Raw genomic sequence first — 26,292 nt, forward strand, 5'->3', positions numbered from 1 at the left:
CTCAAAAGGAAAACACACATTTAGAAACTCTGTTACTGCATCAAACTGAGCAATACATTGACCAGCTGAAAAACAACACTGTGCCAGTGAAGATAGGATATTAGCTGAGATGTGGTAACTGGGAGGGAAAGCAGGCAGCTGAAACCATTTATGAAGTTATTAAAGTTGGCTGGAAGAAAGGAAGAGTAGTGGATGGCTGGAAATAAGCCATAATCCATTCACTAAAGAAGAACAGTGACAGGACAGACACCAACAATTACCATGGCATATCTCTGCTTCCAGCCACCGACAAAATTAAATCCTCAGCTCTACTGAATAAGACAGAAGATCAAGCAGAACACACAATTGGCAAGTACCAGACAGGTTCAGAAAAAAACAGATCATGCCCAGAGAAAATTTTTAACTTGAAAACTATACTCAGGATCAGAACAACGTGAAAAATTAACATAGTCATTACATTCACTGATTTCAAAAACACCTATGATTCTGCAGAGACAGACAGACAGACAGACTATCCCTAGCACTGGAAGAAGCAGGTATCGACAAAACCACCAGGCAGTTAGTCAAATAGACACTCACGCACACAACTTCAGAAGTTAAATGTCTAGGAGAAGTTTCTGATCCCTTCAGAACCAACACCTGTGTTCACCAGGGCAATGAGCTCTCACTGATTCTCCTCAGTCTGGTCTCAGACAAGGTCATGAGAGAGTGGGATAAAGAACTACAAGAGAAACCACTGAAGGAATCCATCTAGGATAAGGAAGAGAAAGATCTGATGGTTGGTTGGTTGTTTTGGGGGAAGAGACCAAACAGCGAGGTCATCGGTCTCATCGGATTAGGGAAGGATGGGGAAGGAAGTCGGTCGTGCCCTTTCAAAGGAACCATCCCAGCATTTGCCTTGAGTGATTTAGGGAAATCACGGAAAACCTAAATCAGGATGGCTGGACGCGGGAAAGATCTGAGGTGAAATGTCTTGCTTCTGTTGACGATATTGCAATAATTTCAAAGGGCTAAACAGATGCAAAGATAATGATAGAAACTCTTCAAAAAATTGCAGCTAGTACCAGATTACAAATATTATTTGAGAAAATGGAATAATTTGAACATACACACAAAAGAGAAAAACATATACAAACACAACAAGGAAATGTCAAAGGAGTTGTTGAGTTTAACCATATGGGAGAATTGATAGAATCAAACGGGTCAGGTAACACCACAAGTAAAAAAAGGATTGAAGAAAATGGAACTAGAATAAAAACTCAACCAAGTACAATATAAAAAATGTTCATCAGCATCATTCTAGGCAAAAATCAAACACTACACAACAGTAATTAAATTAATTTTACAGATCTGAATGCCTAAAACAGGACAGAATGGGTGAACAAGAAGAACTGGAAGAGAAAGAAAGAAAAATACTCAGTAAAATTTTAGGACCACAAAAGAACTAAGATAACAAATGGATGAAGAGAAGAAATGAAGATATATACATAAACACACAAACAACCACAGACTCCCAGTTGGTGCACATCGACAGCGCAGAAAGATACGTATATAGCTTCTTTTCTGTGTTTACTTAGTAGATTCTTACTTAAATTGCATGTGAGTTTCATATAGGAGGTGTAATTTCAAGTTTTAGTTACTGCAATCATAAATTCAGGCAGATTGTAGCGCAGTCGTTAGGTGTTTGTTTTGTTTTGATATGTCAGTGGCACTTGTCTGTCTAGTAGGCTCTCAGAAACCAGTGTGGCTTGTGCTCCCGGTTGGTGCACATCGACAGCGCAGAAAGATATGTATACAGCTTCTTTTCTGTGTTTACTTCGTAGATTCTTACTTAAATTGCATGTGAGTTTCATATAGGAGGTGTAATTTCGAGTTTTAGTTACTGAAATCATAAATTCAGGCAGATTGTAGCACAGTCGTTAGGCATTTTTACAGGTTAGTTCATACATTCTTTGCGCGTTTCCCTTGCGTTATCTAGGCACGGACTCGTGTTTCAGTAACTGTTGTTCAACATTGATTAGAATGGACAGGGACTGTGATTGCTGTGTTTGGATGAGGGCTGAGTTGGCATCCCTTCGCTCACAGCTGCAGGCGGCGCTGACTTCGGTCGTGCAGCTTGAGGCTGTTGCCAATGGGCACCACTGTGGGGAGCCGGACTTGGGCATCACGGGGATGTCAACCTCATCCCGTCTGTCCCCAGATTGGTCTGCTGCTGTGGTTGCCCCAGTTTTCACGAAGTCTCAGACGGTGTTCAAGAAAGACAGATTAGGCAGAATTGGTGGTGGAGTGTTTGTGTCTGTCAGTAGTGGTTTATCTTGTAGTGAAGTCGAAGTAGATACTCCGTGCAAATTGGTATAGGTGGAGGTTATACTTAACAGCCAAACTAAGTTAATAATTGGCTCCTTCTACCAACCCCCAGACTCCAATGATATACACTCCTGGAAATTGAAATAAGAACACCGTGAATTCATTGACCCAGGAAGGGGAAACTTTATTGACACATTCCTGAGGTCAGATACATCACATGATCACACTGACAGAGCCACAGGCACATAGACACAGGCAACAGAGCATGCACAATGTCGGCACTAGTACAGTGTATATCCACCTTTCGCAGCAATGCAGGCTGCTATTCTCCCATGGAGACGATCGTAGAGATGCTGGATGTAGTCCTGTGGAACGGCTTGCCGTGCCATTTCCACCTGACGCCTCAGTTGGACCAGCGTTCGTGCTGGACGTGCAGACCGCGTGAGACGACTCTTCATCCAGTCCCAAACATGCTCAATGGGGGACAGATCTGGAGATCTTGCTGGCTAGGGTAGTTGACTTACACCTTCTAAAGCACGTTGGGTGGCACGGGATACATGCGGATGTGCATTGTCCTGTTGGAACAGCAAGTTCCCTTGCCGGTCTAGGAATGGTAGAACGATGGGTTCGATGACGGTTTGGATGTACCGTGCACTATTCAGTGTCCCCTCGACGATCACCAGTGGTGTACGGCCAGTGTAGGAGATCGCTCCCCACACCATGATGCCGAGTGTTGGCCCTGTGTGCCTCGGTCGTATGCAGTCCTGATTGTGGCGCTCACCTGCACGGCGCCAAACACGCATACGACCATCATTGGCACCAAGGCAGAAGCGACTCTCATCGCTGAAGACAACACGTCTCCATTCGTCCCTCCATTCACGCCTGTCGCGACACCACTGGAGGCGGGCTGCACGATGTTGGGGCGTGAGCGGAAGATGGCCTAACGGTGTGCGGGACCGTAGCCCAGCTTCATGGAGACGGTTGCGAATGGTCCTCGCCGATACCCCAGGAGCAACAGTGTCCCTAATTTGCTGGGAAGTGGCGGTGCGGTCCCCTACGGCACTGCGTAGGATCCTACGGTCTTGGCGTGCATCCGTGCGTCGCTGCGGTCCGGTCCCAGGTCGACGGGCACGTGCACCTTCCGCCGAACACTGGCGACAACATCGATGTACTGTGGAGACCTCACGCCCCACGTGTTGAGCAATTCGGCGGTACGTCCATCCGGCCTCCCGCATGCTCACTATACGCCCTCGCTCAAAGTCCGTCAACTGCACATACGGTTCACGTCCACGCTGTCGCGGCATGCTACCAGTGTTAAAGACTGCGATGGAGCTCCGTATGCCACGGCAAACTGGCTGACACTGACGGCGGCGGTGCACAAATGCTGCGCAGCTAGCACCATTCGACGGCCAACACCGCGGTTCCTGGTGTGTCCGCTGTGCCGTGCGTGTGATCATTGCTTGTACAGCCCTCTTGCAGTGTCCGGAGCAAGTATGGTGGGTCTGACACACCGGTGTCAATGTGTTCTTTTTTCCATTTCCAGGAGTGTAGTTGCTTAACAGCTCAGAGAAAATTTGAGTCTCCTAACAAATAAATACCCCACTCATATGGTTATAGTTGCTGGGGACTTCAACCTTCCCTCGTTATGTTGGCAAAAATACTTGTTCAAAACGGGTGGTAGGCAGATAACATCTTCCGAGATTGTCCTAAATGCTTTCTCCGGAAATTATTTCGAGCAGTTAGTCCACTAACCAACGCGAATTGTAAATGGTTGCGAAAACACACTTGACCTCTTAGGCACAAACAATCCAGAGCTAATAGAGAGCATCATGACTGATACAGGGATTAGTGATCACAAGGTCGTTGTAGCTAGGCTCAATACTGTTTCTTCCAAATCCACCAGAAACAAACGCAAAATAATTTTATTTTAAAAAAGCGGATAAAGTGTCACTAGAAGCCTTCCTAAGAGACAATCTCCATTCCTTCCAAACTGACTATGCAATGTAGACGAGATGTGGCTCAAATTCAAAGATATAGTAGCAACAGCAATTGAGAGATTCATACCTCATAAGTTGGTAAGAGATGGAACTGATCCCACATGGTACACAAAACAGGTCCGAACACTGTTGCAGAGGCAACGGAAAAAACATGCGAGTTCAGAAGAACGCGAAATCCCGAAGAATGGCTAAAATTTACAGACGTGCGAAATTTGGCACGGACTTCAATGCGAGATGCCTTTAATAGGTTCCACAACGAAACATTGTCTCGAAATTTGGTAGAAAATCCGAAGAAATTCTGGTCGTATGTAAAGTACACAAGCGGCAAGACACAGTCAATACCTTCGCTGCACAGTGCTGATGGTACTGTTACCGAGGACTGTGCCGCTAAAGCGGAGTTATTGAACGCAGTTTTCCGAAATTCCTTCACCAGGGAAGATGAATGGAATATTCCTGAATTTGAAACACGAACAGCTGCTAGCATGAGTTTCTTAGAAGTAGATGCCTTAGGGGTTGCAAAGCAACTCAAATCGCTTGATACGGGCAAGTCTTCAGGTCCAGATTGTATATCGATTAGGTTCCTTTCAGATTACGCTGATACAATAGCTCCCTACTTAGCAATCATATACAATCGCTCGCTCACCGATAGATCTGTACCTACAGATTGGAAAATTGCGCAGGTCGCACCAGCGTTTAAGAAGGGTAGTAGGAGTAATCCATCGAACTACAGACCTATATCATTGACGTCGGTTTGCAGTAGGGTTTTGGAGCATATACTGTATTCAAACATTATGAATCACCTCGAAGGGAACGATCTATTGATACGTAATCAGCATGTTTTCAGAAAACATCGTTCTTGTGCAACGCAGCTAGCTCTTTATTCGCACGAAGTAATGGCTGCTATCGACAGGGGATCTCAAGTTGATTCCGTATTTCTAGATTTCCGGAAAGCTTTTGACACCGTTCCTCACAAGCGACTTCTAATCAAGCTGCGGGCCTATGGGGTATCGTCTCAGTTGTGCGACTGGATTCCTGATTTCCTGTCAGGAAGGTCGCAGTTCATAGTAATAGACGGCAAATCATGGAGGAAGGTCGCAGTTCATAGTAATAGACGGCAAATCATCGAGTAAGACTGAAGTGATATCAGGTGTTCCCCAGGGAAGCGTCCTGGGACCTCCGCTGCTCCTAATCTATATAAATGACCTGGGTGACAATCTCAGCAGTTCTCTTAGGTTGTTTGCAGATGATGCTGTAATTTACCGTCTAGTAAGGTCATCCAAAGTGATTTAGAAAAGATTGCTGTATGGTGTGGCAGGTGGCAGTTGACGCTAAATAACGAAAAGTGTGAGGTGATCCACATGAGTTCCAAAAGAAGTCCGTTGGAATTCGATTACTCGATAAATAGTACAATTCTCAAGGCTGTCAATTCAACTAAGTACCTGGGTGTTAAAATTATGAACAACTTCAGTTGGAAAGACCACATAGATAATATTGTGGGGAAGATGAGCCAAAGGTTGCGTTTCATTGGCAGGACACTTAGAAAACACAACAAGTCCACTAAAGAGACAGCTTACAATACACTTGTTCGTCTTCTGTTAGAATATTGCTCCGCGGTGTGGGATCCTTACCAGGTGGGATTGACGGAGGACATCGAAAGGGTGCAAAAAAGGGCAGCTCGTTTTGTATTATCACATAATAGGGGAGAGAGTGTGGCAGATATGATACGCGAGTTGGGATGGAAGCCATTAAAGCAAAGACATTTTTCATCGCTGCGAGATCTATTTACGAAATTTCAGTCACCAACTTTCTCTTCCAAATGCGAAAATATTTTTTTGAGCCCAACCTACATAGGTAGGAATGATCATCAAAATAAAATAAGAGAAATCAGAGCTCGAACAGAAAGGTTTAGGTGTTAGTTTTTCCCGTGCGCTGTTCGGGAGTGGAATGGTAGGGAGATAATATGATTGTGGTTCGATGGACCCTCTGCCAAGCACTTAAATGTGAATTGCAGAGTAATCATGTAGATGTAGATGTAGACTCAATGACAAAGAGGAGACTTAAGTTTTATGGTCATATTTACACAATGAATGACAATATGCTAATGAAGAAAACTTTTAATTTCATTTCCAAATTAAAAGACACCACTAGATGACTGGAAGAAACAAGAAAGCACTTGAGAAAACTTACGTCAGAGAAGACACCATACAGGACAGAGAACATTTCAGGCTCCTAATCAATACTGCAAAATATCCCGTCTAATAACAAAATTCACAACCCAAGTGGTTGATTTTAAATAAACAGAGGCAGGTCATCAACCAATGTGTGAAAGTTCTGGGAAGATAAGAAGAAAAAACGATTATATCTCTGTCTGAGGTTCTAAGTAAGTGGTCTATTATTGGCCAATGTGTGTGTGTGTGTGTGTGTGTGTGTGTGTGTGTGTGTGTGTGTGTTTGTCCCTCCATCATAATGTTTATTGTGAATATTATCTATGGAAAAAGTAACTAATTAACAATTATACTGGCTTCCTTTGCATATTTTCATTCACTATTTTTAACGAATCCTCTTCTAGCGCAGTTCACCCAAATTACATAAATCATTTACTCAACAGAAGTGGGCAGTAAGAATATGTGTAAAGCAAATAGATGCACATTGTGCGGAACATGACCATGCCATAAGAACATTAGCAAACAGGAATTTATGGAAGTTTCATGAGATACTGAGCTTCTCAAATTATGCAAGCACACCTACAACATCTCTTTTTGCTGTATGAACATGTGACACTTCTGCCTCTGCTCAGTTATCAATACTGAAATTATTAGGTTGGAGCATATGTTCGTAGCATTTTTGTTTTGCATGCTCGTATTCTGGGTGCAGAGAAATCAGAACATTTCTGACATATTCTTCTGCTTCAGTTCAATACCATGTTGACAGCAGTGGAGGCAGCCAAAAACACTTACACTGTGTACGGGCATAATGCCACTGGACAAAGCACGGCAAGAAAATAGTTTTCTAATTTTAAGGAGGATCGTTTTGACATTAGTAAGTTTCCACATTCAGGGAGACCTTAGGGTTTGATGAAGATCGTTCAAACACATTACCTCACAACCATCCATGTCAGTGTACTTGAGAACTTTCAGATGTGATGAACTGTGATCATTTCACTGTCATGCACATTTGCCTGCAGTGGGTACTCCAAAATGCAGTGGGTGGCCATACGTGCACCTCTGCTTGTTCGTCATCAACTGGCTTGTGAACAACACTGACCATTCCTATCCTGTACTGTTACTGGTGAGAGAAATGTTGCCTTTACGCCAGCGTAAGGAAAAGAAATGAATGGTTGAGCCCAAAGCAGCAACTCCCCATACAAAGACCTGCATGCATCCACAAAATATAATGTTATGCATCTGGTGGAACAGTGGTGTGGCATACAACAAATTGCTTCCTCGAAGTGTAACCATCACTGCTGACAATTATTCTAACAACTGAGACGTCTTGCAGATGCACTCCAAGAATTACGACCCGGAAGACTGCATGAAGTGATGCTACTCCATGATAACACCCACCTGCATTTTGCTAGACTGACATAAAACACTATATAGTAGTTGGGTTGGGAAGTTATTCCACACTCACCTTATTTACCAGACCTTGTGCCCCTGATTTTTTACTTTTTCCATTCTCTATCGAAGGGCCTTCAAGAAACTTACTTTCCAGATGAAAAGGCACTTCAAACATGGCTCATAGGGTTCTCTACATCAAAACCACATAATACCTATAGTCGCAAATTGGCAGACAGTTGTAAATAGTCAAGGAGAATATATTATTGATGACTACAGCCTTTATTATGTGTCTTTATTAAACATATGGAAAAAGGCTATGAACTTATGCACCAACCCAATACAAATAAAATATGATTAAACACACCTCACCTTATTGCAGAATTTGAATGACATCAGGCATAGTAATTATCATATTCATCTGGCCTGTGCTCTCCTTGTCACAAAGAATACAAGAGTTTGTGTAGTGTTATGTGACTTCATTTGGTGCAAGCATTGAATGTGGTGGTAGGATGAAGGAATTGTAATCAACATCATCCACAAAGCAACTTTTTCACCTATTTCCTCACTTAAATATCCATCAATACAAGTATGCCACCAACTGAAGTTGTTCCCTCTCAATATTAATATACCATACTGTCAGATGCTATGAACAGTCATGTATTATTCCACTAGTGGAAGAACTTTGTCAGTAAAAAAGGAAGTAATGGCTGTAGTAAACAAAAGAAATTTTTTCTCATCACAGATAAAATAAACTTTACTGCTTGACTACCAAAAAAGCTGAACAGTAACCGAGCTCATCTCATAGAGGCATCTTTAAAGATCTTAAAAGTCTCACACTCACTTTCCCGTATATTTAATCCTTAGTAATACGTGTTGCTGATGACAAAAATAAATTTCAGCAAAACTGTGAGTTGCACATTAACATACAAGATACAAAAACGACTTTCATAAAGACTTTGCCTACTTGTCTACGGTTCAGAATGGAGTCAGTTGCAGTGGACTTCTCCAAGCTCCCACCTAAGATAAGTCAAGAAATTCTTAATGCTAACCAATCCAAAAGAAAATCAAAACAAACCTCATTGGCTGGTCCTTCTACAAATTATTTGAATTTCTAGCTTCAAAGACTGAAAAGATCTGTTAGTTCCATAGTGCAAGCAGTAGCTGCTTGACATGTAATAATGTAACATAAACAGGACTCTACATCAACAGATCTATGTAATGATTTTCTTCTCAGAACAACCAATATAATCAAGCAAATATTAACTACAATATCACTTGTTTAATATAACTGAGAAAGAAGCAACGTCTTTTTCAGAGGAGCTTTTTCCTAATTTACTAGGTCACATACCACTCACATAATCACAGATAACATTATGCATGTTGTAACTCACAACATAAAAACACACCATCACTGCTATAACAAGTACCTCCTCTGACCACAGGTACATGGTTTGACAACAAGTACTATGTTCGGGGTACCATGTTGCAAGACAGTTACAAACAGTTCGATAATAAATAGAACTGCATGCGAAGCCAGAGCTGAACGAGGGTGAGTGCAGGGTGGCAGCCACCTACATAGAAGCGTGTGGCAGGTGGCACTCAATACGCCTGTGCTGCCACCGTGTGATGTCACTCAGTCACTGTGTCCCCTCTCGGCAGCCGCTGTCAGAGATATTGGCCAGTACCCCCCGCCCCCCCCCAAGTAAGTGGTAGTCCAGTGGTTCACAACACGCCTTCGTCCACTGGGGAGCAGGGAGATGCATCTAGGCACAGCAACCTATGTCTGGCCAGGCATCTCGGGCAATGCCTGGAATCAGGCTGAAATTATCAGGGACACCGGAAAGCTTCTCCTGCTTCACCACGTCTTGTTCGGCATGGAAAGGAGTATATGCCCAGAAAATCCTCTCTGGGCAGCACGATTGGCATTGCTGCATCTCTGCTGCATGAAGCATGGCCCTACAATGTCATCTTTGGGCCCCTGCACAGATGGGAAGAGTATTGGGGGGGGGGGGGGGGGGTTGCCGGTACCGCAGGCTGGTCATCTGCAGATAACCTTTTCATCTTCCCCAGCCTTTAAATGAAGATGAGAGTGGGGCTGTGGGTGTCACACGGCTGTGAGCCTGTAGGTAGGAACTGCCCATGAACAGAATAGGAGGGAGCAGAGGGCGCAGTGCAGGAGAAAGGTAGGTCAGTGGGAATGTCATAGTGGGTGACCACCAGAAGGTTCGGAGGAGGGGACAGCAGGCTGCTGCCGCAGGCAAAGCTGATTTTGATGGTGCAACGCTGTAGTCTCCTGTAGCCAAAGTGAACACACGGTGACCCACTGCTTTCAGATGACCATTGGAATCCACTTGGCTGGTGTTCGCATCCCTGTGCCCACAAGCAGGTGCCAGACCTTAAATGAGGAGAAGGCACCATGTAGAGCCCCAAAGGCCATGGCAACATGAGGTCAAGCATGCAGAACTGATGGCCATGAAGGAGTTCATCTACATCTACGTGGATACTCTGCAAATCACACTCAAGTGCCTGTCAGAGGGTTCATCGAATCACCTCCACAATAATTCTCCAATATTCCACTCTCAAACAGCACACGACAAAATCAAATGCCTATATCTTTCCATGCGAGCTGTGATTTCACTTATTTTATTATGAGGATCATTTTTCCACATGTACGTTGGCGGCAACAAAGTATTTTCGCATTCGGAGGAGAAAGTTGGGGCTGAAATTTCATGAGAAAATCCTGCTGCAATGAGAAATGCCTTTTTTAATGACGTCTGCGCCAAATCCTATGTAATGTCCGTGACACTCTCTTCCCTATTTCTTGATAATACAAAACATGCTGCTCTTCTTGGAACTTTCTCGATGTGTTTCATTTAGGATCCCACACAGCGCAGCAGTCCTCCAAAAGAGGTCGAACAAGTGAAGTGTAGGCAGTCTCTTTAGTAGATCTGTTGTGTCTTCTAAGTGTTCTGCCAATAAATTGCAGTCTTTGGTTCACCTTCCCCACAAAATTTTCTGTGTGTACTTTCCAATTTAAGTCGTTCACAATTTTAAGTTTTAGGTATTTAACTGAATTTATGGCCTTTAGATTTGATCAATTTATCAGGTAACTGAAGTTTAACGGATTCCCTTTAGCACTGATGTGGATGATCTCACACTTCTCATTGTTTAGGGTAATTTGCCAATTTTTGCACCATACAGATATCATTTTGCAATTTGTTTTGATTTCCTAATGACTTTACTAGACGATAAACAACAGCATCATCTGCCAAATCACCTAAGATAGCTGCTCAGCTTGTCTCCTAAAATGGTTATATACATAAGGAACAGCAGAGGGCCTATGGCACTACCTGGTGGAATGCCAGAAATCACTTCTACTTCACTTGACGACTTTCCATCAATTACTATTAACTTTGCCCTATTTGATAATAAATCACGAATCCAGTCACATAACTGAGATAATATTCCATAAGCATGCAATTTGATTACACGTCACTTGTGAGATAGTGTCAAAAGCCTTCTGAAAATATAGAAACACAGAACCAATTTGAAATCCCTTGACAATAGCACTCAACACTTCATGTGAGTAAAGAGCTAGTTATATTTCACAAGAATGATGTTTTATAAATCCATGTTGGCTGTGAGTCGATAGATTGTTCTCTTTTTGGTAATTAATAATGTTCAAATACAATATATGCTCCAAAATCTTGCTGCATATCAACGCTGATGATGTGGGCAGACTGGACAATGTCAAACAGCAGCTGCAAGTTTCCTATGTGTTCTGCCTTGTGCGGCCTGTCACCACAATTTCATCAAGGTAATTTATGCACCATGGGACACTCTCCATCAGTTGTTCAAGAAATCTTTGAGAAATGGCTGGGGCAGTGACCACTCTAAAAACTAAACATCTGAACCTAAACAACTCATGTGGCATGTTGAGTTGTAACAAGCTTCAGAGAGGCTGATTTTTGGAAAGTGTTGTCATCCTGTGAGTGCAGAGAAAAGTTCATCAGCTACTAATGATATCGCCCAATCTCTCAAGGCATGAGTTCAATGGTGTCCAAGGCTGTCAACCTGTGTAGCTCATTTTCTTATGAAATCCTGCAATGCAAGGGACATGGGTCATGTACAGAAGAATTGGGGGCATGCTGACCTCTTTAAAGTGACAGGTGCCACGAAGTTTCTTGCTTTGCCAATAACTCCAGAGAAGATATCAGAGTACTCCTCACTGATGTCATCCAATTCTTGAAACAGTATTTGTTCCAAAACCAGTTTGACAGGTCCTTGACAACAAACCTGAAAGCTGAAAAAGTGTGGAGGTCAAAAAGATTCTATGCATCCATGTTGTGAACCACAAGGAAGATGAGGTGGTGCACAGTCTGTTTGTACAATGCCACAATCATGATTTGTTCTTTAAGTAGAAAGTTTTGCTAGTTATACGCCCCCCCCCCCCCCCCCCCCCCCTAGCAGAGAGCTGTAGATTTCAGGAATGTGCCTGTGTCAACCTATAACCAAACTTGTTTGTTGCAGAAAGTGAGTGTGATGAAAAGTTTCTGAAGGGGCAATCCCGGGTTTGAGGATTCCAGGTGTTTGTGGCGAGGTATGTGTCATTTATCCTGAGCACAACATACTGATGCGAGATGTCCTTCCTTCCCAATGCCTTGCATTGTGCCCACCTTTCAGGGCAGTTGTCTCCGGCGTGTTTCTGAAATCATTCCGCACACAGAAGGAGTAACCAATGGTGGTGGTGTGGGGGGGTGGGGTGACAGGGGGGAGGGTCGAGACTGTTTTCCTTGTTTACTAGACTGAGCTGGAGGGCAGCGGTGTTTGTTTCCTATTGTTGACACATTTGCTACTTTGGCTAGGTTGGATCTCTCTTGCAGGTCTCAAGCAATGGCCATCACCTCACCCCCAGAAACTAACTGACAGCCCGCAAAACTTAGAAGGATTGTACTAATTTTAAAACGCCCTCAACAGAAGTGTCTTCAGATGATAGAGCTTTCTAGTAAAATTCTTTATCCAGGGCCCCCATGATAATTGCGTCCCAAATCAATACTGCAGCATATGATTCCTTATGTACAGGGGTAGCGAAATGGCATTTCCTACTTAGCTCCTGCAGTTCAGCCACCTGTGTGCAGTATGATTGGTCTGATTGTTTATGACACTGATAAAAAAATCACAGAGGATGCAACGGCATAGCAGTAATAGTGAAAGTACGTAAATAACAGAGTATAATTTTCAGCAAAGATGAGGTGCACCGGTTCCATGAGAGGGGCCAGTTTGCACAAAACCTGGTACATACTAGGTGAGATCCATGACTGGAAAACAGATCTGATGACAGCTGGATCCATTACCTAGAATGCGGCGAAATGCTGTAAGATGCATTTCTCGTATGCCTCCCACTCCTCTGCCGACTTGTCGTATGTGGAAATGGCAGCAGATTCGCAGCCAACTGCTGGGAGAGCAATGTCAGCAACAAGGCCTTCTGATGTTTCTGTCCCTTTAGCTGCTGTTGCAGAGACTGTGGCAGTCCAAGTTCCAAATACACACCCAGTAAGGTAGCCTGGGGTGCAGGGTTCATGGTTACGACATGAAGATGAAAAATGTCCAGTTACCATTGCCAATTATGCTGTAACTCACAACATAAAAACACACCATCATCACTAAAAATTCTATGATCACAGGTACCAGGTTTAACAAAGAAGTAAAATGTTCAGGGAGCCACGTGGCAAGACAGTGACAAACAGTTCAATTACGGAGTGAATTGGGTGTGGAGCCAGAGCTGAATGGGGGCAAGCACCAGGTGGCAATCTCCTACATAGATGCATGTAGCAGGTGGCACTGAATGTGCCTGCACAGTCATTGTGCACTGTCGCTTGGTTGCCACGTCTCCCCATAGCAGCTGGTGTTAGAGACATAGGCCAGTGCCAGTGGTAGTCCGGTAGGTTTCCACAAAGCAGTATAGTGATAGTTTAATATTAATGCAGTGTACAATTAAGTTTCAGCAATATGTTCATGTTCTGTATTTGGGAGGGGGGACACACAGAAGAATCCACAATCCACTTGGATCTAACATATCAAAGAAATATATCATAAAAAAATAATACAGACAGTTAAAAAGCAATACCAAACTGATATATTTTAATGACAGAAACAAATAGCTAGGAACAAACTCAGGAGTTTACTACAAAATATTTATCAGACAACAACAAAGAAGCTAAAAGATAAAAATAATAAGATAGCCCACTGCAACAGAGGAAATACAGAAATATTAGGAGACATAGTTAACAAATTACTGAATTGTGTAAATCCCCCCAAACCTCTACAAATAGACGCAAACCCCCCCCACCCCCAAAAAAAAAACACCAGAAAATATAAACCCACCAACAATCCACGAATTCTACAAAGTTTTACCACAGATTGATCTATATCAGGAATGCACCAGCCATCACAGACTGAACTTGTTCTCATCTGACAAAGTGCTGTGCAGTTAAGAAAAAATTGATATCTGCAGCTGTGACCAGCTAAAGACGCAAAAGCAAAATTTGTAACAGCTTGGAATATATACTGATTCCAAAATAAATTAGAAACACCACGTTACGGGCTGTTGCTATGGGATCACTTATATCACCCCAGTAATGTCCTGCTGATCCAGAAAAAGATGCTACATAAAGTGTGACGTTGGTCCAATGGAACACTCCATCCTTTATTTACTAAGATCAAAATACTGACTGAGATAAATTTTTCTATCTATGCATTATTGACATATTTGACACCAGAGATCAAACCAGAGCAGCCTGACTGCATATGGTGAAAATGTGATGAATGATAGAAATGACTTACAATAATTTATCACCTTTCATTCATTGAAACTAACAAAATATTTTTTAGTGAAGAAAAATATACATCACTATATGTGAGAAGATAACAAGACTCACACATTGACTCACTACATTGTTACAGCACTGCAGCCCGACTGAGATGAGGGATTGTGCAGAAAGTGAGGGGGAATGGAAGGCAAACAGACTGATGGCTGGGAAGGTGAGGCGAAAGAGCTATTCATAGAAGCAGTGGGGGGTCAGGGGAAGGGGGTTGCGAGCACATTGTTTGGGAGAAACTTTTTAGTGGCAACTGTCAAATTAGTTGTAATTTTGACAGCTGGTGAGCTTGATATAGACAGGTTTTTATGGAGCTACCTGCGGATGGAATATTTGTACGAAAGAGCAACTGCTTGCTCAGTATGCTGAAAGTTTTACTGAGGTCTTTACAGACAAAACCACCCTCCAACCACAGTTCACAGACACATCTCCCATGCTATATTCACATATGCCCCTAATTCTCCAACCATCCCCAGGGAACAAGTGTGAAAGCTTACCCTCCCTAATTACCAAATATCATCCCACACTAAAGTGCGCATCATTTATGACGGCGGTCGAGTTTAGGTTCGTTCTGCGCATCTGACGTCACAAAACACAGTCAACCAATGAACAGAGAATGACGTTGCCAGAGCTCAACTGCAGTGCAGAGCACGGACGAGTGTCTTCAGTTTTAGAAACGTTCAGACATAAATAAAGTAATTGAACAAAAGCAATGTCTTGATAGCAGACTTTCTTTTATAGAAAGTTTGGAAGAAGCATTCTTTATACCAATTGCTTCATATTCTATTAATTAATAAAACAAAACAAGCAATAAGCTTCCTAATTCAAGCGATAGCAAGGAAAGGTGTTTGTATCATTCTCACTAACCGCTTTTTTGCAATAAAGAACAGCGGTAATTGTTATTTCCTATTGTACTTCGACGAAACGTGAGTAATTCATAGTCATACCAACAGTGTTTGTCGGTATTTTGCATGATATTTTAAAGTCCTCCGGGAGACACATTGAATGACAAGCTGCATTAGTGTAATGGTTAAAGTGTATGGCTGCTAAGCAAAAGGTTCTGAGTTCAAACCTTGTTCGGTGCTTAATATTTTCTGAATTAAAAACAATATCGAAATGTCTTACTTCATGAATTTTATTCGTTTGAATGCAATTTTTTGAAATTTCTAGTGGCAACTAAAATCGACCATATGGAAAGTACACGCTATGGACTCTTCAAAATTTCGTGCAATGGTTTACTACATTTAATGCTGCACAATAACTGCGATGAATATCGAAACAAAATTAAGTCATTTATGGGGGGAAGGTATCAGTCAAGAAGATGTGTAAAAATCAAATTTTTGGGCCAAATAGTTTTTATGAAATCGAATGATAAAGTGTGTCAAAGCAGTCGGAACACAATGTGTCTGCACATGCGAGCAGTGCAGTGATGACAAAATCGCGCACATCGCGGAATGCGAGGAGCACGTCTCTGTAGCAGCGAAAGGGTTAATGCGGCCGTGGTGGCTTTACTTCATAAACTGCGTGCTCCCCCCTAAATGTAAGCTGCTTCTCTTGACGCATACAACTGGCAACACAGCAATCTCCCGCGTCTGGGCGGGCATGCACGAACCGCCAAGATAAAAGAATTGAACTATAGAACAACATAACCAGACATTTTGTAATACTTGTGGTAATCTCTCTTTGTATCCTGAAATGTGGGACATCATTTCCACAATTCTTCCTCTTCTCCCAAACTGACATTCTACTGCCCACCCAATCTTTGAAATATCCTAGTTCAAGTTCATGCCAAACCTAAACCCCAACCCTTTGCCACGTGGATCATATACCAGTGAAAGATCCAGGTGCAGGAATTATCCCATATTCTCCTACCCCAGCAAAAGCAGGCCATCTGTGAAAGCAGTCATCTCATGTGCCATCTCTGATGTAGCTTCTGGCTCTGAGCACTATGGGACTAAAATTCTGAGGTCATCAGTCCCCTAGAACGTAGAACTACTTAAATCTAACTAACCTAAGGACATCACACACATCCATGCCCAAGGCAGGATTCGAACCTGCGACCGTAGCGGTCACGCAGTTCCAGACTGTAGCACCTAGAACCACTCGGCCACTCTGGCCGGCTGCTGTAGCTTCTGCACCACCTTTCATGTGAGCATAGGCTCCAACCTATTGTTCACCCAAATGTGCCACCATAGTCAAACTGTGGCCACGATAAAGCTGACCACTAAGTGACAGAACAAGCTGCTGCATGCAATATGCTTTACTTCAATGACTACTTTACAACTATGCCATCTGGATCCTACCCTACAATATCAGCTTCTCTGAATTATATCTGATGGGATTTTTTCTTACGGCAATTCTTTGATACCACATTCCATTCCATCAAACACAATCCCTCATCTCAGTCAAGCTGCAAGCACATAAATAAAAAGTTAGCAGCAAGCATAACAGACACTATAGTATGTGGTGCCGACATAATCATTAGGGAAAAAAAAGAAAAAAAAAAAAAAACAAAACGATTAATACACTAACATGGTGGAGTAAGTAATACCACAGAAAAGAAATAAAGAAGTACTTTCTAAAGAATACCTGCAGCAACAAGGGCATAAGAGCACTTCAGCAAATTCGCTTAAATTCACCCTGTGAAGAACAGATTCATGAGAACATTCTGATGATGAATGGAATGAGATTAAAAAAAAAAAGCAGAGATGAGAGCCTTGAAAGCCACTGGAACAAGAAAACACTCAAAATGTGGACACAAGAAGAAACAGAAATAGATCATGAAAGAAGTGCCTACCGAAACTGCCTTCAGAGTGAACAGAGAAAACGAAACTTGTATATACAGCAAAGAACAATGACAAATTAAAGGAAAATTCATGTAAAATATTGGGACAGATTTGTAAAAATGACACAGACTCGTCTGCTTGGTAGCAAAAATATAGCATACAAAACAATGAAATCAATGAATTGAAAACAAAGAGAAGCCAAATCAGACATTCGAAATCAATGAATTGAAAACAAAGAGAAGCCAAATCAGACACTGATTATGGAAGAATCGGAACCTGCCTGAACTCCGTGCGTGCCAGTAACTTTATATAAATGTTGAACTATTAAAATATGGCAGATGTTATTCTCAATTTGGAATACTGCATTTTTAATGAATGAATGTTGGCAATGACACACGGTCATAGTCATCTGTAGTACCCATACATAAAAGAGGAAAACTAGAGCAATGTGAGAATCTCCATGGAATAAGCTTGCACAACACAGCATGCAACAATAATAAATGGCAGAATCATACCATACCTACTCATCAATTGATGAACAATAAGGATTCAGACAGGTCAGAATAACATTTGACAACTGTATTAATACAGAATCAGATGAATGAGTATCACAAAGAAATGTGTCTTGCCTTTATAGAGATAGAAAAAGTTTTCAATAGGCATTTGATATGTCTAGGCAGCCAGTCTCCAACTCTTTTCAATATACACATCAGCAATATTACCAAAAAATGGATATATGCAGGATGTGCAGTAGCAAGTAAAGAGGACGAAATATACTCTGCAAAATTAAAAGATTTCAGGTCTAGTGTGAAATGTAATTAGAACAGTTAAGAAGAAGGCACAGAAGAATACTCTCCTGGTGTTCTATGATGTATATTGCAGAGCAGCAAGATTATATCTTATTTATTTATTGATTCAGAGATAGGATTTGTCACCCTAATACTATGAAAACCGACACCTCAAAACACACACACACACACACACACACACACACACACACAAAAAAAATTTAAAAGTAGGTTTCTATGACAGGATAAGCGGCTGGCTGTGTCCTTGCTGAGGGAGCTGCGTTGCCCTTTACCGGGTCGACAGAAGCATCCGATCCCACGCGTCGGCTTTGACCCGTGACGTAAAGGTGTTGTAGTGTGTGACGTCATGACGGCGCAGAGTTTGGTTTGTGAGTGTGGCGTGTTTGTAGATGTCTTCGTGTTGTGGTTTGTTGTGTTCTCTGGTGGTATGTTCAGGGTTTTCATTTGTGTGGTGTAATGGACTCAGTTTGCTTTTGCTCATTATCCAGAACGGTTCGAGTGTCGGCTGTGTTTGTAGTGGAATTTGTTTCAGTGAGTTAACGATTTTGTGTGAAGGTTAATTTAGTGTTGTTCACTGTACACCGTGTGGTAATTTTAGTAAAATTAATCGGTTGTTGTTTTTGTTCAGGAATGAATATGACGGATGAAATTAACAGTGTGCAGGTCAATGGAAGTGTTCGATCCCAATGTGTGGTTGTGTATGTTGATATTGGTATCGGGAGATGTTTTTGAGCTATATAGGCCAAGGGAAGTGTTTGATCCTAATTTATGGGATCAGGAGCTGCTGTTGAGCTATATAGGTCAAGGGCAGTGTCCGATTCCAAATGATATTGTGTTTAGTGGTATTTGGGGAGTTTTGTGATGTCGGTTTTTTTCGCCATTTTGTGTGGTTTTGTATGGGAGTGGGTGTCTAAATTTGTTTATATTTAGTTTGCCCCCACCCAAAAACACCCCATTTCCCGCGCTTGTCCCGTTAGTGTAATTAGGCTTTTTGTGGAAAGTGTGCGTGTTTGTTTTTCGATGTATTTTCGTCCTCATAGTGTACGTACCGACTTTATATGTGCCATATTGGAATCGTGGTTTATGGTCGTTTCCGTCATATTTGTGACATCATGGGTCAAAGCAGACGGGCGGGATCGGACACTTCCGTATTTCCACTTTACCTCAAACAATTTTGGAAAACCTAAAGCAAGAAGACCAGAAAAAACAAACTCCGCCCTCTTGAATATGAGATCAGTATCTTAACGACTCATTGGTTGGTCCCAACAGTACAGTGTTGTTCTGATCACAAAATAAACAGTTTGCACCAGACAATTTATAATACGAAATACAGTTTATCACAGTACACAATACATGCATACCCACTGGTGACTCCTGGAGCAAGAACAAATGTTACATGGTGAATGGTACAATGACAACTGAAGCTGTGGAAATGAAGTTTAGACAGGGAGTTAAATGCTACAAACTAAGATACAGAGAAGTCTGTAAAAGTTACTTATTGGACCACCCACTTGCATTTTTCAAAATGATGCTGATGTAAACACTAGGCTGCAATACTGGTCATTTTGTTACCACAACCTTTATTTGGCTTCCACATTCGTTACCTTCACCATCTCACAACAAAATTGTCATATTTCAACGCAACCTAGAACCTGGGATGTGCTGCAAATCAGTCTGTTGCTGCAATCAAGATTCTGCTGTGTGTGTGTGGGGGGGGGGGGGGGGGGGGGGGGAGTCCAATACCACACTTCAACCAAGAACACAGTGATAATATAAGGTGTGAATTAGGGCAGAAATAAATGCTAAAAGTGCCAATAAATAAATAAATACACAGAAAGTGCTTGTAACATAACACAAAGGATGCAAAGAACAGGTTGGGACAGGTAGTTTGAACTACAGGTGTAAAGATAAGGAAAGAACCAGAACAAAGAGATGGACTGAAGGTGGAACAGACAATAAGCCCCATTTCTGAAGGCAGAAAAAGTAGCAATTAACTTCGAACCACAATTTGTGCCTGTATCTAATTTTCACATATCAAAATTAATAGTAAAGTGTAAAGAAGCAGAGGAGTGAATTCCTTCCTCAACAGCTTCATTCAATTGCTATTCATGTACCAGCTAACAGGAATCTTTAATCATTGGATTAAGATGACAAGTAATTAACAGAAGTGGTTCTGTTACACTGAATATAAATAATAAATCTATTTGTTGTGACTTGGAACACAATGGAGAACTTGGTTATGAGAAATCCACAGTTTATTAGATCACAGAGGGAGAGCATAACAGATTAGGCCATGGAGTGACATTATACATTTCAGATACACACGAGTATAAACAGAGACACAAATTGTAAGATGTCTAGTACAGACATATTAATGCATACAGTCTGACAGGTACTATTGTTGATATGTACAGACTGTTGACAGTTAAGAGACTACTGGTCGGGGCCAGCGCACGAACATATCGGGATCCTGGACTGTGGTCAGTGACTTCTGGTGAGGGCCTAGGCCAGCCACATGGAACATTATGTAAACTGCATGATCCGCACCACAGTAGTCACAATGAAAGGTGTAATAACATATGGGTTACTACATTGTAGACTGCACAGCAGACGCAAAGTTTTGTTAATGATAAATATTAACTGTCAATTGATGCGGAATGAATACATAAAAATACTGCCAAAGATAATGTTATAGAATGCTTTTCCCTTCCATCAGCATGTAACAGCAAGCCTTCAGCAAGACACTATTCCTACATTTACTCCCAATTTTTAGATACGGGGTCTTTTTCAGAAAATGTAACATTAAGGCAGATACCAAATCGGAGAATAATTCCATCAGAATACCAACTGAAAGTAGCAGGAAATATATTTAAAAAATTGGGTATCATTACTTCATTGAACAAGTTTATTTACCAACAGGTTGTACACATCAAACCATTAGTACAACTGAATGAGTACCCACTGCCTGCTGGTGACCATGTGTGTTAGTTGTGTGTGTCTGACTGTGTGTGGGGCCTTTTTTCCCCCAAGGACTTCGTCCAATAGCTGAATAACATCCATTTAAATGTGCCTGTGTGCCATCCAACACCTTCTCTTTGTGTGTGGTGAGTAGCAACTCAACCTTAATCGCATTTCTTAGTTGGTACCATGTTCCACAGATGTCCACAATAAACATTATGATCAGAAATGTGTCAACTTCACTAAAGTTTGAGTTTACAACTAAAGAATGTCAAAGTCCATATGGTTACATGCAGGCCATTTACATATTTGTACTCAACTACTTATTCCTACAATGAAACAACCTTGTTCTCTGCAACAACTGCTCACAAGAAATTTCCTGGCAGATTAAAACTTCTGCTGGATCAGGGCTCAAAGTAGGAACATAGCCTTACAAGGCAACCTTGTCCGTGAAATGCAAGACTTTAGGCGTGGAGTCCCAGTTCGGCAAAGTTTTTATCTGCCACGAAGTTTCAATACACCACACACACAGTGCTGCAGAAAGAAAGATCCAGTATTGACACAACCATTCGAAAGGGCTGTCTTAATAATGTATGTACGTATGTAAAAATTATTGTAATACCATTCAATAAAGGATTGACTGTATCCACAATAACAACTTTAATGTAAAATGTACTTCTTTTGAATGAAAACATTACTTTTACTTCATTCAACTGAGGGATTGTTGCATGAAGTAGTATTTGACTATGGCACTACCAAGAAACAAGTCATTAAAACAGCGAATGGAATGAAATTTTCGGAACGCTATGATTCTACATACGTCTAAATTTTACTTTCTCAATACGCAAATGCAACAATGCACATGTAATTGGGTGAATAGCAGCGTCATTTATGATAACCGTATAGTTTTAGTATGCATTTGTGATGTCTACGTATTCATTTTGCATCAAAACACATGAAAAAGGATTTAAATTTATCAGTCGCCGAGATACAACAAACCGTAAATCACAACAAGTAATGAATAACTACACTAAATATCTCTCTCATGTTCTATTAGTCTATTAAGTGCCTTGTGAGGAAGTTACGTGCTTTAACGGAGATTTGTCTTTTTGAGTACCAACCAAAGTCTTCAAAATAATCGCTCATCTTCAACAGTATCTATATATACAATCAAACGTAAATCATTATAATAAATTCGCCGATTTATTGTTGCCAAAAATTATTAACGACATGTCAATGGTTGTAAAAACCTCACAACGACGCTTCAGGCACGACAACTTCGTGTTTCTAAATACTCAGTTATGACCAGAGAGATTATGTGAGAAACAGGCGTTTTCATTATAAAAATACGAAAATAAACATATACTTTAAGTGTATTATTTTAGTTGCGAATAATCTCAAGGTTTTTCTGTACAAATAAAATTTAATTAAATAAATATCGTTTCATGAAAGTAAAATATGACAGAAGTTAGAAAATTACGTTGGCAACAGAAGGGCGGCATTTCTATTAAGTTTGATGTTGTGACGTTGTGTATACACGCCAAGAGATTTTAATAAAAACACTTTCATTTGCGTGACTTTTTCCAGTAGTCTACCGTCAAAAACGGAGAGAATAACGAACGACGATGGCTTCAGATGTGTACACTTTTGAAAAAACTTTAAATGAGCGTCTTATTGAATACCAAACAATTTTATGCATTGATAAAGAATGTTTGCCCGGACCTAGAATTCGTTCAGTTTGGGGTAGTTACTTGCAGCTATTGATTGAAGGAAATGGATGGAGTGCCATTTGGAAGATATGCCGCAAAACTTGCGAGAAGTACAGTATTGGTTTTCCTACAGTAGTTTTCGTCGTGGTAAGTGCAGCCTTTTCTTCCTGTCATAACACTGTTGGAATAATAGATTATATTCTTCCTAGTGTTTATAACAGTATAAGAGAATATACTTGCTTTTATCACCGGCGTACGGTTTGACGAGAAACACAACACCACATTACTGGACTGTTATTTAAAGGCTCTGCTGATATGTTTCACAATTTATGCTACTTTAAAAAAAGAATTTTTGGTAGCTTTATGCAGCCTAAAGGCTTTGGATTCTTTCGCCAGCCTTCCCTCCTGTACCCAGCGATCGTTTTGCTTTTGCAACCATTAAAGTTGTTGACCTGTGCCGTGGACTTAGATCATCAGTTAGTGATGCCTTCTTGATTGCACACAGTTCTTTTGATGACCTTGTTTACTTTCTTGGACTATTTATCGAATAGGCCTACATGAGACCTGTTGTACAGTACACGAAAAATCCGCTTCAGTCGTTTCCTTATTGACTTTATCAGCCATTCATTATGCCAGCATAACTTATCATGATAAGATTAGATGCACTTTCCGTTCCATTACATGCATAGTGAGATATCTCACAGGATGTAGAACGTGTCGGGAGGATACAGTAAATACACTCCTGGAAATGGAAAAAAGAACACATTGACACCGGTGTGTCAGACCCACCATACTTGCTCCGGACACTGCGAGAGGGCTGTACAAGCAATGATCACACGCACGGCACAGCGGACACACCAGGAACCGCGGTGTTGGCCGTCGAATGGCGCTAGCTGCGCAGCATTTGTGCACCGCCGCCGTCAGTGTCAGCCAGTTTGCCGTGGCATACGGAGCTCCATCGCAGTCTTTAACACTGGTAGCATGCCGCGACAGCGTGGACGTGAACCGTATGTGCAGTTGACGGACTTTGAGCGAGGGCGTATAGTGAGCATGCGGGAGGCCGGATGGACGTACCGCCGAATTGCTCAACACGTGGGGCGTGAGGTCTCTACAGTACATCGATGTTGTCGCCAGTGTTCGGCGGAAGGTGCACGTGCCCGTCGACCTGGGACCGGACCGCAGCGACGCACGGATGCACGCCAAGACCGTAGGATCCTACGCAGTGCCGTAGGGGACCGCACCGCCACTTCCCAGCAAATTAGGGACACTGTTGCTCCTGGGGTATCGGCGAGGACCATTCGCAACCGTCTCCATGAAGCTGGGCTACGGTCCCGCACACCGTTAGGCCGTCTTCCGCTCACGCCCCAACATCGTGCAGCCCGCCTCCAGTGGTGTCGCGACAGGCGTGAATGGAGGGACGAATGGAGACGTGTCGTCTTCAGCGATGAGAGTCGCTTCTGCCTTGGTGCCAATGATGGTCGTATGCGTGTTTGGCGCCGTGCAGGTGAGCGCCACAATCAGGACTGCATACGACCGAGGCACACAGGGCCAACACCCGGCATCATGGTGTGGGGAGCGATCTCCTACACTGGCTGTACACCACTGGTGATCGTCGAGGGGACACTGAATAGTGCACAGTACATCCAAACCGTCATCGAACCCATCGTTCTACCATTCCTAGACCGGCAAGGGAACTTGCTGTTCCAACAGGACAATGCACGTCCGCATGTATCCCGTGCCACCCAACGTGCTCTAGAAGGTGTAAGTCAACTACCCTGGCCAGCAAGATCTCCTGATCTGTCCCCCCATTGAGCATGTTTGGAACTGGATGAAGAGTCGTCTCACGCGGTCTGCACGTCCAGCACGAACGCTGGTCCAACTGAGGCGCCAGGTGGAAATGGCATGGCAAGCCGTCCCACAGGACTACATCCAGCATCTCTATGATCGTCTCCATGGGAGAATAGCAGCCTGCATTGCTGCGAAAGATGGATATACACTGTACTAGTGCAGACATTGTGCATGCTCTGTTGCCTGTGTCTATGTGCCTGTGGTTCTGTCAGTGTGATCATGTGATGTATCTGACCCCAGGAATGTGTCAATAAAGTTTCCCCTTCCTGGGACAATGAATTCACGGTGTTTTTATTTCAATTTCCAGGAGTGTATTTACAAAGAAAAACAAATATTGTAATGGACTATTCTATGTCAAATCAACACACCCACTTTACCTTATCGTTTCAGATTTTGCTAAATTTGGTGTCCTGATAGTGGGTGCTGAGAAATACCAAATTTATTTATTTTTCTTTTAGTTTCAAATCGATTTGTAGTATGGCTATGTAAAATTTTCGAAACCTGTCCAAAGAAGCATGAATGGACTTCGTTCTAGGAGGTATGCTAATTGAGCTAGAGAACTGGGAACTAGGGAAGGTGTTATTTTACACCATTTTTTATGCTCTTTCCAATGATAAACAAAACATGGGTTCTAAAGTAAAATTTTTTTCGAATTACTAATTGAAATTTTGATGAAACTTTTCCCAAAAAGTATGTAATTAAAATTTTCAAAATGTTTCCATAAATCCTTAGTACTGTTGTAAATTATCAAAATATAAATATGGGATGGTGATGGCCTCAGTATTAAAAATATTATTCCTAACTCCCCCCCCCTCCAGTGATAGTCCCATTTCGACGAAACAGGAATTTAATTCAGACGTACAGAAAGGTAACTAAAAATATCAAAATGTCATCTTAAAACAAAGCCAATCAGCATGTCAGTGGTGTGCACTTAAAATCCCACAACTCAGTCTGTCTGTAAAAGCCTTATAATTCCAGAAATCAATAACTCTGCTGTCAAAGAGATTTGTCTAATCTGTAAATACCTAGGCCTCTACTATATAGTTACACATGAAGCAACTTTATTTGTAAACTTAATACTACTTTTTAAGAAATCATTTTTGCTTCTCCTGTGAAATTTAACAAAATGGAATTATATGGTTTTCATTGCCTACCATTGATATTCTGTAAGTAATTTAAGTTGATTGCATCCTTTAATTTTATGCCATTGAAACTAATATCCTATTAACTGGTTAAAAAAAATATTGAATAAAAAGAGTATAAGAGTTGTAATAGTTATGGTCCAAGCAGATCAAAATGTGCATTCCATTTCCACAGACTTGAACCACTGTATGCAAGCCTAGGAAGTTGGTTCCTCTATGTGCACACAGGCTAAGAACAAATTGAAAAATGCACAGTCTGTGTCCAGCCATGCACTTACTATCTGTACAATCATTCAGTGAG

General features: G+C 41.8%; 2 protein-coding genes across 12 annotated transcripts in view; one reads left to right on the top strand and one right to left on the bottom strand.

Annotated features, from left to right (window-relative positions):
* Positions 1–22,570, bottom strand: part of LOC126161794 (ADP-ribosylation factor-like protein 2-binding protein) — a 114,447-nt gene extending 91,877 nt beyond the window's left edge. For 3 of the 10 annotated variants that reach the window (XM_049917885.1, XM_049917881.1, XM_049917876.1), the window contains exon 1: positions 22,414–22,551. Coding sequence is in view for 2 of the 10 variants with exons in the window: in XM_049917880.1 (XP_049773837.1) it covers positions 22,378–22,438 (61 nt within the window). In the remaining 8 variants the exon portion in view is untranslated. Of the gene's footprint in view, positions 1–22,377 lie in introns of all 10 variants that reach the window. The other 7 variants (XM_049917882.1, XM_049917880.1, XM_049917878.1 and 4 more) reach the window with 7 other exon arrangements.
* Positions 22,571–22,794: 224 nt separating this feature from the next.
* Positions 22,795–26,292, top strand: part of LOC126161797 (protein nessun dorma-like) — a 215,376-nt gene continuing 211,878 nt past the window's right edge. For both annotated transcript variants that reach the window (XM_049917886.1, XM_049917887.1), the window contains exon 1: positions 22,795–23,148. In XM_049917886.1, the coding sequence (XP_049773843.1) occupies positions 22,918–23,148 (231 nt within the window). In that variant the 5' untranslated portion in view covers positions 22,795–22,917. The remainder of the gene's footprint in view (positions 23,149–26,292) is intronic.

The sequence above is a fragment of the Schistocerca cancellata genome, chromosome 2, assembly GCF_023864275.1.
Source record: "Schistocerca cancellata isolate TAMUIC-IGC-003103 chromosome 2, iqSchCanc2.1, whole genome shotgun sequence".
NCBI lineage: Eukaryota > Metazoa > Arthropoda > Insecta > Orthoptera > Acrididae > Schistocerca > Schistocerca cancellata.